At 32.1% G+C, this 16,437-nt stretch overlaps 1 protein-coding gene across 1 annotated transcript; it reads right to left on the bottom strand.

The window, feature by feature from the left end:
* Positions 1 to 5,252: 5,252 nt before the first annotated feature.
* Positions 5,253 to 10,863, bottom strand: LOC108685692 (J domain-containing protein). Its single transcript, XM_018190610.1, has 5 exons — positions 10,747 to 10,863; positions 9,269 to 9,526; positions 7,063 to 7,164; positions 6,837 to 6,953; positions 5,253 to 6,291 (listed from the first exon to the last, which is right to left on the bottom strand). Exons 2-5 carry the CDS (start codon positions 9,350 to 9,352, stop codon positions 6,070 to 6,072), a joined length of 525 nt encoding a protein of 174 aa, XP_018046099.1. The 5' UTR covers positions 9,353 to 9,526; positions 10,747 to 10,863; the 3' UTR covers positions 5,253 to 6,069.
* Positions 10,864 to 16,437: the final 5,574 nt, after the last annotated feature.

Raw genomic sequence — 16,437 nt, 5'->3', positions numbered from 1 at the left:
TATATATATACATACTTTATATATATATATATATATATATAGAGTCAATTTCATATAGATTTTATTTTCTACGAAGAGGAATCAAAATACATATACGTATTAATTATATACTATATACGTATTAACTTTAAAAGAAATTTACATTTATCTAAATAACTGTTTAATAATTACTTGTCGTGTAAATATTAATTTTTGACATGCCATGATTAGAATGTTATCGCAAAACATTATCATAAAACGTTAAAAATTATTATTACAAAGAATATTTCATAATTAAACATATTTATTGAATTTTTTATTGGTACGAGTAATACATCGCCGCATCGACCAGCGCGAGACGAATATACAACATATGTATTTGGTTAACTGCATATAGACATTTACACACAATCTATAATTTCATCCATACTACCATGCACGCAAAAAACTTGACAACTGGTGAGAACGATCGAAAATCCTGTTTACCAATTAGTAAGTTGCTCAAGATATCTGATTAACTGAGCTATTTCGTATATATTTTAACAGTAATAATCATATTTCTTTAAACAATCATTTTTAACAAACTCGGATTTTTTTTATCATTTAACAATTTGTACTTAACTTTAACTTTTATACCTGTGCTATATATACATACACATATATATATATATATATATATATAAAATTACAGTACTAATTACATAATTATTAGATAATTAGTCAACTGATATATAAATAAAATTATATTACAAATGCTAATCTTCATTGTTAATTTTTAATCAGTGAAAGTAACATTCTTGAACATTTATGTATGATAATCGCAATTGAATATCTTTGTGTTTTATCAGTTTGCTTTCATCAATTCATCGACACATAGAAAGAAAGTTTTCGTCATTATTATTAATATATAACTACAATTTATATCTTATACTTTCATAATTAATTGTTCAAAGCATTTGGCGTCTACGATCATTGTAGTCGTAGACATTAAAATAGAAGACAGTTATCGATTTCTTTATGCAAATAAATAACACAATTAACGTTTCATAATCATAATTTCAAAACGGCTACTAATAAACGGCACTAACAATCTGCTATTTACAAGTGCGAAAGCAAATAAATTTTTCAATAACTTAATGTACAATATACTTTGAATTTTATTTAAAACTTTGTTAAATAAGAAAAATATCGAAAGCTTAAAGAGCGACGTTCAATACAACTTTTGTTTAATTTAACTGAAAATTTTCAATTTTAAATCATGCTAATTCGAAAATCTTGTTTAAATTCTTTAAAAAATTATAATAAACTATTATATAGCATACATAATATAAGGATTTAGAATATAGATGTTTCTTTCATTATTTTTTCACTATTCATTAAGTCTATTTTATATAATAGAGCGGAAGAGTTCAGGTTTTTTTAATTAATGTAAAATTCTGTTATATGTCTAGATAAAAATTTACACAACTGTAATTAATTATCTGTGCTGAAATTGGAAACTGATTTAGGTCTTGAATTGATCATAGAATCCTGTGAAGAAAAATAAGTTTTTCCTCTTATTTTGCTTTTAAGGGAACGCGCAAGTTCCATCTTATCCAATGACGGTATTGTAAACGCGCGTGTAGTAACGTAAAAGGAACATATCGGATTCTTCGATCGTGAGCATCGTACTGATAGGCGTTTGAACAGACTTCGACCTTTCTCTCAGGCGCTTGCGACAGGTCAATCGTAAACGACAAATAGGTATGTATGATATAGTCATATAAACAACGTTTCACGAGCCAAAATCCACGGGCCCGGTTAGAAAAATATAGGTATAGATACAGAGTGGTCCAATAGACTTTCAACAGCAGCGAGCATTATAGATCGGCTATAGACATGGTCGACCTCATTCTCATCTTTATTAGAAAATGAAAAACTTTTTAAGAGTACATGAAAGCTTCTGCAATCTTGTCCAACTTTTCTCACAAAATAATATTGTTAAAAGAATACTAAAATTAAAACGATTTCTTTGTTCATTTTGATCAATGTTATTTTAATTTAATTCTAACATAGTTAATCTTGTTCGCTTAACTTAAGAGAATAAACCATAATAAAAACCAAATCAAATTTTTATTTATTATTTTCCATGCACAACGTATGCGCAAAATTATGCTAATATTTTCTAACAAATAATAATATATGTTCTTCTATATTTTTTTCTACCATAAAAATATTATCAGAAATAAAATGTTTGACTTCTACATTTTTTCAAATTCCTCATTTATCTTTACATCTTATCAATCTAATTGCTATGTTCTTTGCTAAAGAAATTGAATTAAACTGGAGGAATTTTATGAACGCTTGATACCGTTGCCGTTTTACTTAATCTAAACTTGGTCGTCGCTTTCGCGACGAGATTAAAACTTTTTGTGACTTGATCATCCAACTTTTGTCCAATTTTTATCCTTTTGTCCGAATAAAGCTTCAATCTCAACTTCACGAAAGAATCTCCTGACAAATACCATCAAAAAATTATGAAAGATTAGAGATATTAAAAATCCATTTTAGATATTTTTGTTACAACGTCAGCCATTATGGCAAATTACCGATTAGAATATTTCAATTTATATATTTTATATAAACAGCATACAAGTATTTAAAAAATGGATCAAAACTGTAATACACAATCTTTTTTTATAAAGTTTCGTTTTCGAAACAGTCAAATTTGTAAAAATTTGAGAAATTGATAACATTTCATTATTTAAGATAGATAAATTCGGATATATGATAGATTCAACAAAGTGTTGGTTTGTAGCGTAATCAAACGCGATTCACTTGTCGCAGATATGTCATTAAATTTAACTGTGCATCTATCGTCTCGTAAGAGATGTGTAGAGAAGGATCGATCGTGTGGCAAATCCTATATGAAGCGCTAGCAGACGCTTATATATGTTCGACTAATTCGATTGACCGCGCACTAACGTCAGGCTTGCACAGAGCTGATAGGGAAACAAGTCGAGCAGCAAGATATTTTCTTAGGTCTCTCAACAAAGAATCTAAGAAAAATAAAAAGAGAATGGAAGCAATAGCAAAAGAAAGCGGAAGATTTTCGAGTCTACGATATTTCGAAAAATATCCATATGTAAGTAGCAATTTCACATATTTCCCTTACTGTTATTCTTCTCCGTAGCTTCTTAGTTCTTATTCCTTATTCCTTATTTCACTGTTGTACTCCATTTTCTATTTCTCGAGTCTAAAAATAATCCTTTTCGAAAACGTTTGATCAGAATAGAGATTCGATATTCGACAAGGTAAACAAGTAATGACTTGATCTATTTCCTTACTCCGGCTCTGCGTATTTGTAACATTAAGAATTAGTTACAGTCAACAACGAATCCTTTCATGGATCTAACATTTAGGATCAAATTAGGAAAATTTAAATTCTTAGAAAGATACGAATGTTTTTTCGATAATTTGATTTCATAATTCAGACATTACTGTGTGCTTATCTAGGAAGAACTTACAGAAAAAAGTAATTATATCATCGAAACGATGTATATCCTTTCCATTGGAAGAATTTATACTTAAAAACAAGAATTAACTTGGTAGCCTAAAATTAAAGTAGAAAAATGTCGTTGGATTCGTTGCTGATATTGATTTTGCTTTTCTACACTGACATTTATTAGTCGTTTGTTAGCCATTTCTGCTGAGCTTGTGTAAATGCAAGATTAGCCCTCGATTTTGGAAAGACAAAATGGACCTGTGATATGTTTTGGACTTTGACGAAGGATGCGAAAACTCACATTATTTTTTTGGAAATGGAAAATTGATCGAGTCAGGCAAGATGTACATTAACGTCATTAACGTCTTGCAGTTCCATTCATTCAAACATTTCCAGATCGAACACATTATATCTGAACATTCTCATTAAATTGTACTTTCATCGATTACTTATTTCTTTTATATTTCATCTTTTACGCGTGTCAAAAATTTAATAGTGTCAAACTGTTAAATATAGTAGCTCGGATTTATAATGGATGCATGGGTATCTAAATACAACGCGCTCGACTAGGAAATACTTAAAGCGAAACTGAAAGGCATTATTAACTCTGTTATTAATTTAAATGAGCTCCCTTGAGAAAATGTTCATCGCATTATTCTAAGATTATACACATCGACACATCCAGGATTAACTGTATTAAGTTATTATATTCATTATCCATTATAAATAGGCATTCTCAATTATATGTCAAACGCAATTCACCAACGAATTGTCTCGACTGCTGCATCGAACGTAAAGAAAACGCAAATGCGTCGGAATGTAAAAATACTACGTGTAATTTTCATGAAGATCCACAAGAGAATATTATTGTTTTTCTCAAAAGTTCAACTCGAAATAATTTCAGGCAAGTTCACATTTCGACACTGTGAAAGCACAAAATAACTTTCTTTTGTATCATTATAATGTCGAAAAATGAATCGGCAAAATCTCACCAGTTTTAAAGAGATAAAACGCTGCTAATTCGCACGCGCGTATGGTCATTTAACGGAATGGAGAAGAGCCGTCGCAATTGATCAGAGGAGAATGATGTATCTTGCGTTTGACATTGGACACAGGTACAAGTGCGCCATCGTCGATCTGTTCCATTATGGAAAGAAATACTTATGCTTATTCTACGAAACGTTAATCTAATGTTTCGTGGAATTAGATAAATCCTTGAATTAATACCAGCGATCGAATAAATATTCGGAGAGAAACGTTGGAAACGTCAATACCTAGGATAGTTTCACAGAATCGATAGCAACACTTACAAAATATATACTAATATATAGACATTTCACTTTAGATAACAGTTTAGATATAACAGTTTAATATAAACTATTCTACTTTTATATATTATATATTTTTATCTTACATATTTTGATAGAGCTATATATTTAGTTACGTCTTTCCATTAAAACATCATATCTAATAAATTCGACGTTTGCAATGTTTGTGGTCCGGGATTTCAATCATTTTGCAATTCCACCGTCCCATTCTTGTAACCGCATTTTGGATATGTGACATTTAAAGTCGATATTTTTAGTCAATAAAGACGCGCATAAGTTACATCGAAAGCAACGACTATTTGATGATGGAAACCAATTATATATTAATTAATATTTAAATTACATTGATAATCGTAACAATGAAATTCTGTTATTGTGAATGATGGATTCACAAACAGCGTTTTTTTCTTTAACAGAAGCCTAAGTATTTCCTTCCAATGTGTTTACGATTGAAACGATCAGTTAACCACTAGCGGAAAATTCATTCGCGGGATCACAGATAAAACTATATACTGCCCTTGACACTACATCGTTTAACTCTTATTGCTAAACATCTCATAAGATCAAGAGACACATATAGAATGCGCGATCGAGAGAAGCTCGATTTATAATATTTAGTCGGACGTTTAATCGGGAAACTTCAGAAAGGGAATTTAAATAATACCAAACGTCCTCCATCCGCATTCCTCGATTCTTTCCTCTCGTCGTGCTTAGTATAGTATAACAAAATATAAATCTGAAGGCGACACATACGTACGCACAATCGCGAGCACGTACATACACGTGTACCAAGGTGATTGTTGCATCGAGTTGGCATGCATCCTTGAATGACGAAAAAACAATTCGCGAAGCGTCTGACCCAAATTGAAAAAATAGAAAAATGTACAATAAAAAGATTTATTGCTTCCGCGAAGTCTTCTCGAAAAAATATCTTCGTTTATTTTGTCGACGTTATATTGATGATAGACCATCACGTTCGCAGTTTAATAGGAGTGACGCAACAACAATAAAAGTCTTTTGATTGCAAGATCGCATGTAAACGGGGTAGAAAGAAACATGATAAATTGCTCGATGACGAGGAGCGACGAAGAGAAGAGATGCGTCTATCTCAACTCGCTATTTTATAAGGTATATAGATGTATGCACACGCCAACGCGATCCGACCAACGCCTCGTACACTCATATACAGGTAGATATTTGTCTAATGCAACATGTTCCTGTTGTTATAAGGGCATCCGGTATAATGGAATCGGTTCTGAGAATTACATTGGAGACCTTTTAAATCTCGTAATTGCGAAACTTACTGACAACCTCGTTAGACTCCTGATAGAACGGGACGCCATGGCCCGAACGATAGTAGAGATTCATGGCACCACCCTCTGAAGCCCTCCTGTGCGCATTTGTAGGGTGACCTTTGAGGTGAGCTGGTGAACCACTTGCCTCTTCGGTCGCGTCCGGCAACATTCTGTCCTTTGTCTTCGGTGTGCTCCAATGCATAGTCTACAAACAGAAGAAGATTCGGTTAACTTCACAAAACATAGCATAGAATGTGAAATTAAAGGCCTTTGGTTCCTTATTGCTATTATAGATCGCTCCTCCATTTTCAGAGAGAGAAATTAGTCGAAATTGATGAAACAATCTACAATTTGAAGAAGAAAGCTTTGAAAAAGACTGGAGATTCATATAAAATCACTTCTTTTGATATACGAAATAGTCGAGATAAATTACTATACTTTCGATATAAAAATTATTGAAATATATTCAAAAATTCTCTTTTTAACATACCTTTTAACATAAATATTTAATATCTATAATTTATTACTTTTCTACATTTCTTGAATAAGAATCTTGAATAAGAACAGCTATTTAAAATTATAAATTTGCAAAAAAGAATTGACACGTTTCATAAGCTCCATTGAGCGAGAGACTGATTGATAAAAAAAAAATATTTTTTTTCAAGATATATAAAAAACAAATAAATTATTGTAATGAATGCAATTTACCGTCCAAAATAAATAATAGATGCATTAATTATTGCGCCTCACCTGCTGCACATGTTCCTTCATGCCGACCCATTGTTTGTAACTGATTTTGATACCACTATTCCGCCATTTATCATAATTGCTTCTCTTTTCAGGATCGCATAGAACTTCTTTTGCATACTACAATATAAAATGGAAAAAATATCAATGTTCTCTCTTACGCGTTTAAAGAAATCGATTATACAAACCGATTAAAATTAATTAACTTTTTCCTGTGTAAGAGATATACCTTTAATTGTTGAAATTTCTTTTCGGCCTCCTTGTCACCATCGTTTTTATCCGGATGATACTGAAGAGCTAATACCTTGTATTCCGCTGTAATCTGCTCGACCTAATTTTTTAAATCGAATAAAAACTATCTACATTTATCCAATTGCAAGAATGAAAATTAATGTATTTTTATTTCGAGATTATATATATATATATATATATATATATTTTTTCCTGTTGTTCTCTGTTTTTCTTTTTTTTTTTTTTTCATTTAATATGCATTAAATGAAAATGATACAAACGTATGAAATTTATTAAAGAGTATATAATTATTTGATTCTTATAACGAGATTTTACAGAATAAACTTTGAATTTTAATTACAAATATAAAGCTTTTTTATCGAAGAAAATATCGACATTTTTAATTTAAACATTTTCGTTAAAATATATCATGAGATATTGAATTGATTTGTAAACACATAGATTGTCTGGATATCTCTCAATTGTCTGCAGTAGTGTCACGTTCGTAGTGTCTCGTTGATGAAAACAAAATGTCATGAACACGCTTACGTGATATATCGACTGAGAACGAAATTCTTATCGAAAATTCACGACCAAGATAATAAAATGTAAACTGGAGAGTTGAAAAGCAAGCAACCTTTTCATCGTATATCTCTAAATTTTTCAATATCTACTACTACTATTGCTATAAAAATGCACAATCAAATAAATTGTAAGTAAGATGTTAAAATTTACAATCTGTTTTAATATCGAATTACATTACCTAATATCGTAACAAATATGATTTTCTTTTACATTACCAAAATTTTTTTGTTGGTTAAAACGGTATATAAAATAACGAAAGTAAGTTTAAATCTATCAAGATAATTTCGCACTCAATATGACACAAGATTGATTTGATTTCAACGAATATTGTTGTGCATAACTGCAACATACCGTAAACTAGGAGCAGATGCAACTACACGTAATTGTGTTGATCGAGAATTCAATTAATAACGAGATTAAATTGCAATTTCCTTTTGGGATCTAATTATTACAAAAGCAACTCGACATTTAATTTAATCATTTCAGTACAGATGTAGAAAATTAATTTTGTATACGTATCGTTAAATGCCTCAGTACAAATGCTTTATATAATAAACAAAACGTTATAATAAACAAAATTTTCAGATTATTGTGTGTCTATGAATTTTATATTTAATAACGAAACTTTCATGAATTAAAATATAATGGAATTCGTAATATAATAGATAAATAAAATATAACAGTTATAATTCGAAATTAAATTTCTATCAATAAATAAGCATTTTGAGAAATTGTTGCACAATGTAGAGTTCAAGAATCAAATTTAATTTTAATTAAAATTAATATTAATTGATTTTGTAATCATTTGAATTAATTAAGATAATGATTAAATAAATAATTGAATAAATAATAATTAAATAAGTAATTAAATAAGTAATTGATTGAGTATTTTTCTAATCTTTACATCCTCTTTTACTTCATATTTTATTTCATTTATTAAACTTTAAAAGATGATATCTTTTTAACTTAATTAATACAATTTCCATGATGGACTCGTTTCTTAACACAAATATTTCAAACATGAAAACTTCATTAGGTGACGCCTACATTACGAATAATTTGATAGTCAGAAATAATAACTGCGTTCATTTCATAATGAATTAAGAAATGAAAATTATCTTCGACTCTCCGAAAGGCAGACATAATTCACCTAAAATAATAATTGCAAATAGCAATAGCCTGAATGCACTAATATTGATGGACACTAATCAACTTAAAGGAAATTTCCTGTTAAACGTAAGGATGAAAACAGAAAATAATTAACTTGACTTAATTATCCAAAACCCACGCGACGTAGCCTGAATAGTTCGAAAGCAAACATTTCTCACAGAACAACAAACCGCTTTAGAAAATATGTTGATTTAATTTATAATTCATTTAATCTAACAGGCCCAACAGAAAGAAAAAAAGAGCTTTAATTTTTTAGAAATTTAATTTCGCCTTTATAATAAATAACTCTTAGTTTTTCAAGATTTTTTTTTTATTTTTGAATATGTATCGGTCAACAAAATAAAATAAAATAAAATTCAAAGTGTGCTGCACTATAGCAATCAGTCCATAACAGAGACACAGATTTCATAAGGCATAATAAAAATTCCTTTCAACGTGCTAGCTCTCACCGTGGAAGACTCGTCGCAAGATAACAGAGCGTAATAGTCCTCCTCCTCGCTGGGAGAGTAATTGATGGCGTCCTCGACACTCATTTCGCGACTCCTTCCGAAATCCCCTGACGCTCTCTTACCACCCTACTCCCTTAGAGATTCCACGAGAGCGTTTGCACGCGAAAAAAGGTCGCAGCCGGACTTCTCGCTATCTGGACTTCTCTCGTTGAAGATCTCTTGTCGCTTTTTAAACCCAACCAGTCGAGATTCCGTCACCTGTTGCGAGAGCGAGCAAGTTAGTCCGTGAACATCGCCGTCGCGTCGTCGACTACCTCGGACGCCAAAGTGAACCGAGTCAAGGGAAAACCGTGTCGCAGACCCGGAAAGACCCGATTCCCGGGGAATCCCGCGCGACTGCGTACTCGTCATCCCGAGCCGGCACCCTCGCGCAATTACAAAACGCGCAATTCGCACCATTGCGCAGTTGCGGCTTGCTATTCACCCTTGCGTCCCGTATTCGCCTTGTCTCTCGAAAAGAGAGACTAAAATCACATATTTATCCCCTTTAAAATCTTTATTTAATTCATTATTCTTCAAATTCATATCCCATTCTTTGAACTGAAAATATCGAATTAAATTTAAAGCAATATTTATAATTTTCGAACAAGTTTCCCAGTTATTATATACAATTATTATACACAATTATAACGTTAGAGAAGCAATAAAATTACCGCGAGAAATTGTGGAATCTCTTGCTCAATGTACATTGAAATAAGGCTTCTTGCTACCCGTTTCTTCGAACCAGAACTTCGAAGGATATAAAGCAAAACTCATTTTTCTCTTGATATTGAGTTAAGAGTGCGATTTAATTCTACGCCTTCTCTTGCGTCATGCACTTAGCGAAGGTCATTTCGTAAAGCGAGTAAATGCAAAAAAAAAGTAATTATAAACTCTACGAACATACAATCGCAGTTGTCCATTGCGTCAAAAGTTTTTCAAATTTCCAAAAGTGTTTTCAAATACGTGACTTATCTCTGAAAGATAAATCTTTAGTGTTTTATTATGAACCGCAATACATTACGTGAAAGTGATCATTGTGATATTAATATTGCAGGTAGAGAGGGACTTTCAGGAATTTTTATTTAATATAGCAGTAAAAAAATATATAGTATGAGAAATTTAATTAATAACTTTTTACCTCCATTTTCATGAGAAAAAGAGAGAAAAAGAGAAAGTGAGACGGAAAAGAATTCCAGGAAATTAATGCATGCATATTTGTTCAAGCACATTTTAAATATCAAATCGACTCGGAATAAAACACGTTTATCGATACTTGTCAATAAATGATGCCGACAACATAACGAGCATGCATTTGCTCTTACATAAGCACCGTTATCTCTGAGAGTCTTGAGATGCTAACTTTTAACGGCTATCGTTCTACAAAATCGTTTCTTCTTTCGAGAAGCCGCATGGAAACTGTGAAGGAGCACTTACGAGGGCACGAAGATCAGTCCCAATCCTCCGCAACGAGACAGCTGGTAACGTTTTGCTTCGGAGTACACGCGTACGTATTGCAAGGAGCACCATGAAACATTGAGCTCCGCAAGACTCTGGAGACTCGCGGCTTTCACTCGCGGTTAAATAACCTTGAACCTCTATATGTATATTGCTACTTTACCGACCGTGGAAGCGAGATTAAGTAGTGCGACTTATTCATTCTCTGGTATTTCTATAATCGAGAACCAATTGTTGTTCATTGAGATTGAATTTTATTAGCGCCATCGAACCAATGGAAGAAGTAGCGAGACATATCTCACCAACGTTGCACTGAATCGCATGATTTTAATTTGTTATAGAGAAATATAAGAATATTAAATATATTACTACTGTCTGATAGATTATCATATATATTCTTCTATTATTTATATATTTATATATTTGTCACCTAAAGAAATTCGATTTATATGCGAAACACGCTAAGCACGAATGTTTGTCGAATGTTGAGATGCGGAAACTTAATTGGAAATTCAAATTCTTTGAAGAATCGCAAGAAGAGGCAAACGTCGAAACGTGAATGAATGTATGGATCAATTATGCATTCTTGCTTCTGCACGAAGACGACAAAACAGTCGCCGGCACTTTCATTTACAACTATGTTAATAATGTTACTTTTTCAAACTCTCCGGCGCATTCTCTGCAGCTAATGATAAATAATAAAGTTCAGCAATTTTACATACGCAAAAATAAAAAATAATTTTAAATAATGCTTATTTTAATATTTATTTACAAATAAATCTTCTTGTATTTAATCAATATTTTTTCGCGAGATGGTTGCATTGTGTTAAAACATATATTTAAATTATATAATATATTAATTATATAATATATTAATACTACAAAAGATATACATATGTATATCTCAAGTTACGCATATTGTCAAAATTCAATGCACAATGAATATAATGCGAAAAAGAAAAATAGAGGTAGGCATTCAATAGTTTGAAGGAACGAATAACCATTTGGTCGACACGTGTCAGAGCTATATCATGAAGTTAGTTATGTTATACCTAAAGTTGCTCAAAAATAAAATGGTCAAATTTAGGAAAAATGTTTTGTGACAATTTTTTCTCGATTCACAATTTCTCCATGATATGAAATGAAAATATTTCTTAATAAAATAGCAAATATTGCCAACAAAAAAAATATATGTCACTTAAAAAAAAATTTTCTTTTCTGTTTGAAGGGTTTAAGAGTTTTTTCGAAGAACACGAGCTTATAAATCGACGGTATAAAGTTTGACTCTTGCTAGCAGAAGATCGCGGCAATTGCGGAATTAATTTCCGGCTTTATGAATATCATTAATTTGATTAGATCCGATGAAAATGCTGCAGCATGTGTTCCTTGCGTCGCGGTTAAATCGAGCAATCACTGACTCTGTCGGCGAGTTACGGTACGGTAATCATTCAAAGGATTACGAGACACGGCTGCGAGAAATGTGTCGAAAGGGTCGAACCCTTTCGCTGCTCAAGAAAAGTACGCTTTCCGAGGGCAGGAAATACATGCTCCGCTCGGCTTCCGCACGCATATGCGTGACAGACACGCAAGCGTGCACGCGTGGCGCTATTTTTACCTCAATAGAAATTAAGGTAAGCACCGAGAGCACCGAGAGAGAGATACACGCATGTACGTACGTTTTGTAAGTATCACAAAAACAATCATGTTCTTTCTCAACTGTTGACCATTGAACGATGATATCTTTTAAGAAAAAATGTTATTGAACTCTTATCGGAAGAAGAAATAAAAACCTTTCTTATATCAATTATAGAAGAAACACTCTCCAATCTGTTTTCCAGAAAGATTATCTCAGCTATTATTTTTCTTTTTTCCAAGAAATATATTCCAAGAAAATAAGAAATTAATTTTTAAAAATTTTATTTTTATAAATCTTTTATAAATTATCTATCTTTTATAAATTAATTTTCTGTTGCGTGATAGTTCTACATTTCAAATCTCTGTAATTCATACCTCGATAGATCGGCAAAACGTTATTGACAAATGAATATACAGCGTGTGTACAAATTGTACAACCGTGGTAGATTTTTCTTTCAAATACCAGGGAAAAGTTCATGCGAGGAGGGTCAAGACGCACGTGAATTCGTTTTTCTTTACCGTTTACGAACCGTCCTTCGGCGTCTCAGTTTTGCCGTCCTTGTCTATCCCGAAATAACATTTCGTACGAAGTATGGGCGTTCCTTCGCACTACTGCCAGATGCGTGGGTGGTGGCAGTGAAGAAGAGAAGGAGAACGTTAAGCGAGCGAGTGAGCGAGCGAGGGAGCGAGCAATCATATGGTAGCACCGACGATGGAGCTCCCTCCTGGTCTGGCTTGTCAGTGCTTCATGAAGTGTTGTGCAGTACCCGTGCATGATTCCTGACCGAGCATGACCCTGACAGAGTTCGAAACCTTCGAATCCCTAAGTGATAACTGAAAAGTCCCGAAAAAGACCACGAGATCTTTTCCAGCGACCTCCTCTTCGCGATATGGCTACGACAGAGGTGATAACAGTGCCCGAAACGTGAAGAAGAAGAGAAAGCTACTATCATAATGTTTCTATATTAATTGCCGCAATTGATCGAATAGACTAGCATCGAGATCTTGATGATCGGTCATCGTCAGTGATCTCGTGAATCATAACTGACTATGTTAATTAAGTGTCAAACGGACGAGGATATGTTCTCATGCAATAAAAATTACTTTAAGCCTGCAATTGCCAGCAAATGAAATAATTTTTGTATAATTTGTAATCAGGCTATCTTACCCTGATCAATGAATAAGATAACTTGACTCTGCAATCTTCGTAAAGAAATATTTTTTTAATATATGACGAGACATTTTTTGTGTGGAAAATATTAATGTCCTGAAAAAGTATAATAAAGATGCGTGAAATAATTGCAGATTACAAAACACAGATAAGCTGCTATGCAAAGAAGATATTATGGGTTATGTGCAATTCAGAAGAAAAACAAGAAGAAATAAATATAAGGAATTGGCAATGCCTTATGAAAGATACATCGTTTATTCGATAGTGTCAAACTAACATGGCTTGAAGCTCATTATAAAATATTTTCTCTTTTAAATATCGTTTCTCAAGAGTCATCTTAATTATAGAATGAATCAAAATTGAATAATGAAAGGCTGTATTAATGATGAAACATTGAAGGTGAGTTTGTAAGTCGCGTAATAAATTGATTAGACTTATATTTGCATACTCATACTCTCCTATGCAAAATTGACTTACGTCGAAGGAATAAATCTGTCTCACGAAAATTCTACTTTTATACCGACTATTTTCACTTTACATTTCTACAATGATGACAGGTCCTGAATATTTTCAGGACCTGTAAATAACGCTTTTTATATAAACGGATATTCCATTAGTGATATATATCTATACATATAATATATTTGATAAATCGATAATACATATAGATATACCGTATATTAAAATGTACTCTCTTCTATCTTTTTACTATTTTTTTTATTATTTACCATTTAACGATATATGTTATGATTAACAAGCTATTTTAGATCAATTTGTTTAACAAATAAACTATATCGATTGATATAATTTATAAAAGTTATAGTTTAGAAACATCAAAGATTTTAATGAAATGAAATTAAGAAAAAAAATGTAAACTTGAATTATTTTAAAAATTGTCTTAGATCCCAACAATAATTTTCTTCTTCCATCTACATACAATGTTCTTATATATTTTTCCTCACTTTATTATCTTAGGAATTACCAGAAATAATCTTATAGCATCTCTAGCAAGTAGATTTGTCTTTTCTTTATAAGAAAAAAAATTCAAGAAATAATAATAACAGCGGGACGAATTAGAAGTAAAAAGTAAGCAAAGGGAGAGTCGAGTCGCTTTTTTTTTTCAAGTAAGAGCTCCTCGATTGTGCTCGCGTTAAAAGCTGCATCTTTATAGTCTCGAACAACGCGCTACATTCTGGATATAGCGTGTGCCGCACATGTGCGCGTTTACAGGGGCACGTGCACATCGCCGGATACAGGCTTCTTTTTATCGGACCATGCGTAGCTGCAGGTGCAGATGCAAGACGCGACGCAGCACGGCGTGCACCGCGATGGTCGCAGGAACAGGCCTCTATTAATAGCAACGAATGTGCGTGATTTGTTCGGGAAAACGCGTTTAACTTTGGAAGCGGTACTGTTCGACTTTCTGCAAAATATGACAAGCATTCGGTACTTTCGAGAAACTTTTGTGCCGAGTCAAGTGAATGCGATACAAAATGCGTATATTTATATGCGAATATACGGAATATCCGCGTTATTTGGATAAAATGATTGATACGAGGAACAATCGAAATAAAAGACATTGTCACGCTTAATAGATTTCTTATTTGCGAAATACGTCACTACCCACACACGTAACAATCATTAATGTAATATATTATTTCCATTTAAAATTATCTCTTTCAGAATAAACAGGCTGTAAAATGCAATTAACTGTATCTTCTGATGGCAATCTATGAATGTGTAATTTTTATTAACTTCTTTATTATTGCTTTCATGACGTGTAGCAAGTAAATTTTAATATAATTAACAATTCATATCTCTTTCTTATTCTATTATATTAATTAAAAAATTTACATTTTTGCAATAATTAATTAATAAGGATTTCTTACGTTATTTCACTATATTACAACTTCTGTTAAAAACGAATTATTATAAAATTTCCGTTTTTAAAAATTGTATAGATACATAATAAAAAACTTATTGTCTTTATATCTTTAAAAAATTACATCTTAATAATCCATAGTATTGTGTATATTAATGTATTTATATTGATTATAATATACATATACCGCATATTTCATTTCTTCAGATGCATAATTTGGTAAAAAGTGTTCATATCAAAACATTCGACTTTTCATGGGTACAATCACCCTATTTCCCTCTCTTACTATCCTTCTCTCTCTCTCTCTCTCTCTCTCTCTCTCTCTCTCTCTCTTCCTCTTTCTATTTATCTGTACCTCTACCAGGCACGTTCTGCCTCTCCTGGTCGTACGAAAATAGTAACCGTTGCGGCAACTATGAGAGCAGAAAATTGTCGCTGCATCGCATATTTGCTGAACTAAATTCGAGAAAAGACACAGATTCCTAGCTAATATCATTAATCACAATCACATCAATTGACAAATATAATTGTAATATATGTTTAATAAAACGTGGAGAAAAGTAGACTATAATTTCACATGAAAATAAGCTTCGTACATATGTTAAAGATATCGAAATTATGAATTTTATAGAAAGTTCGTAAATTTTGAGAGAAGAAATAATTCAAGTGAAAAAAATAAATTGTAGCAATTAATAGATACTAAAATTTTAATTATTACGACGTGCTTGCGCATGGGAAGAAATCTTTTCATAAAGGAAAGATTCTCTCATAAAGCAATTTGATAGATAGATGCTATTATGCGAATAATAACAGCGGATGCGAGATACAATGTGATATGCGGAGGACAATGTGATAATGTCGCGTGTATATAACGTGAATGAATCGTATTTGCACTCGACCCCCATTTCTTCATTCTTTACCCCTTTCTGTAGACAAGTGTAAACGAGTCGTGTCCCCCGTGAGCGCAATGCTCGCCTCTCACCA

The sequence above is a fragment of the Atta colombica genome, unplaced genomic scaffold, assembly GCF_001594045.1.
Source record: "Atta colombica isolate Treedump-2 unplaced genomic scaffold, Acol1.0 scaffold155, whole genome shotgun sequence".
NCBI lineage: Eukaryota > Metazoa > Arthropoda > Insecta > Hymenoptera > Formicidae > Atta > Atta colombica.
The sequence above is the reverse complement of the archived record's forward strand: the minus strand, read 5'-3'. Positions and strand labels throughout refer to the sequence as shown.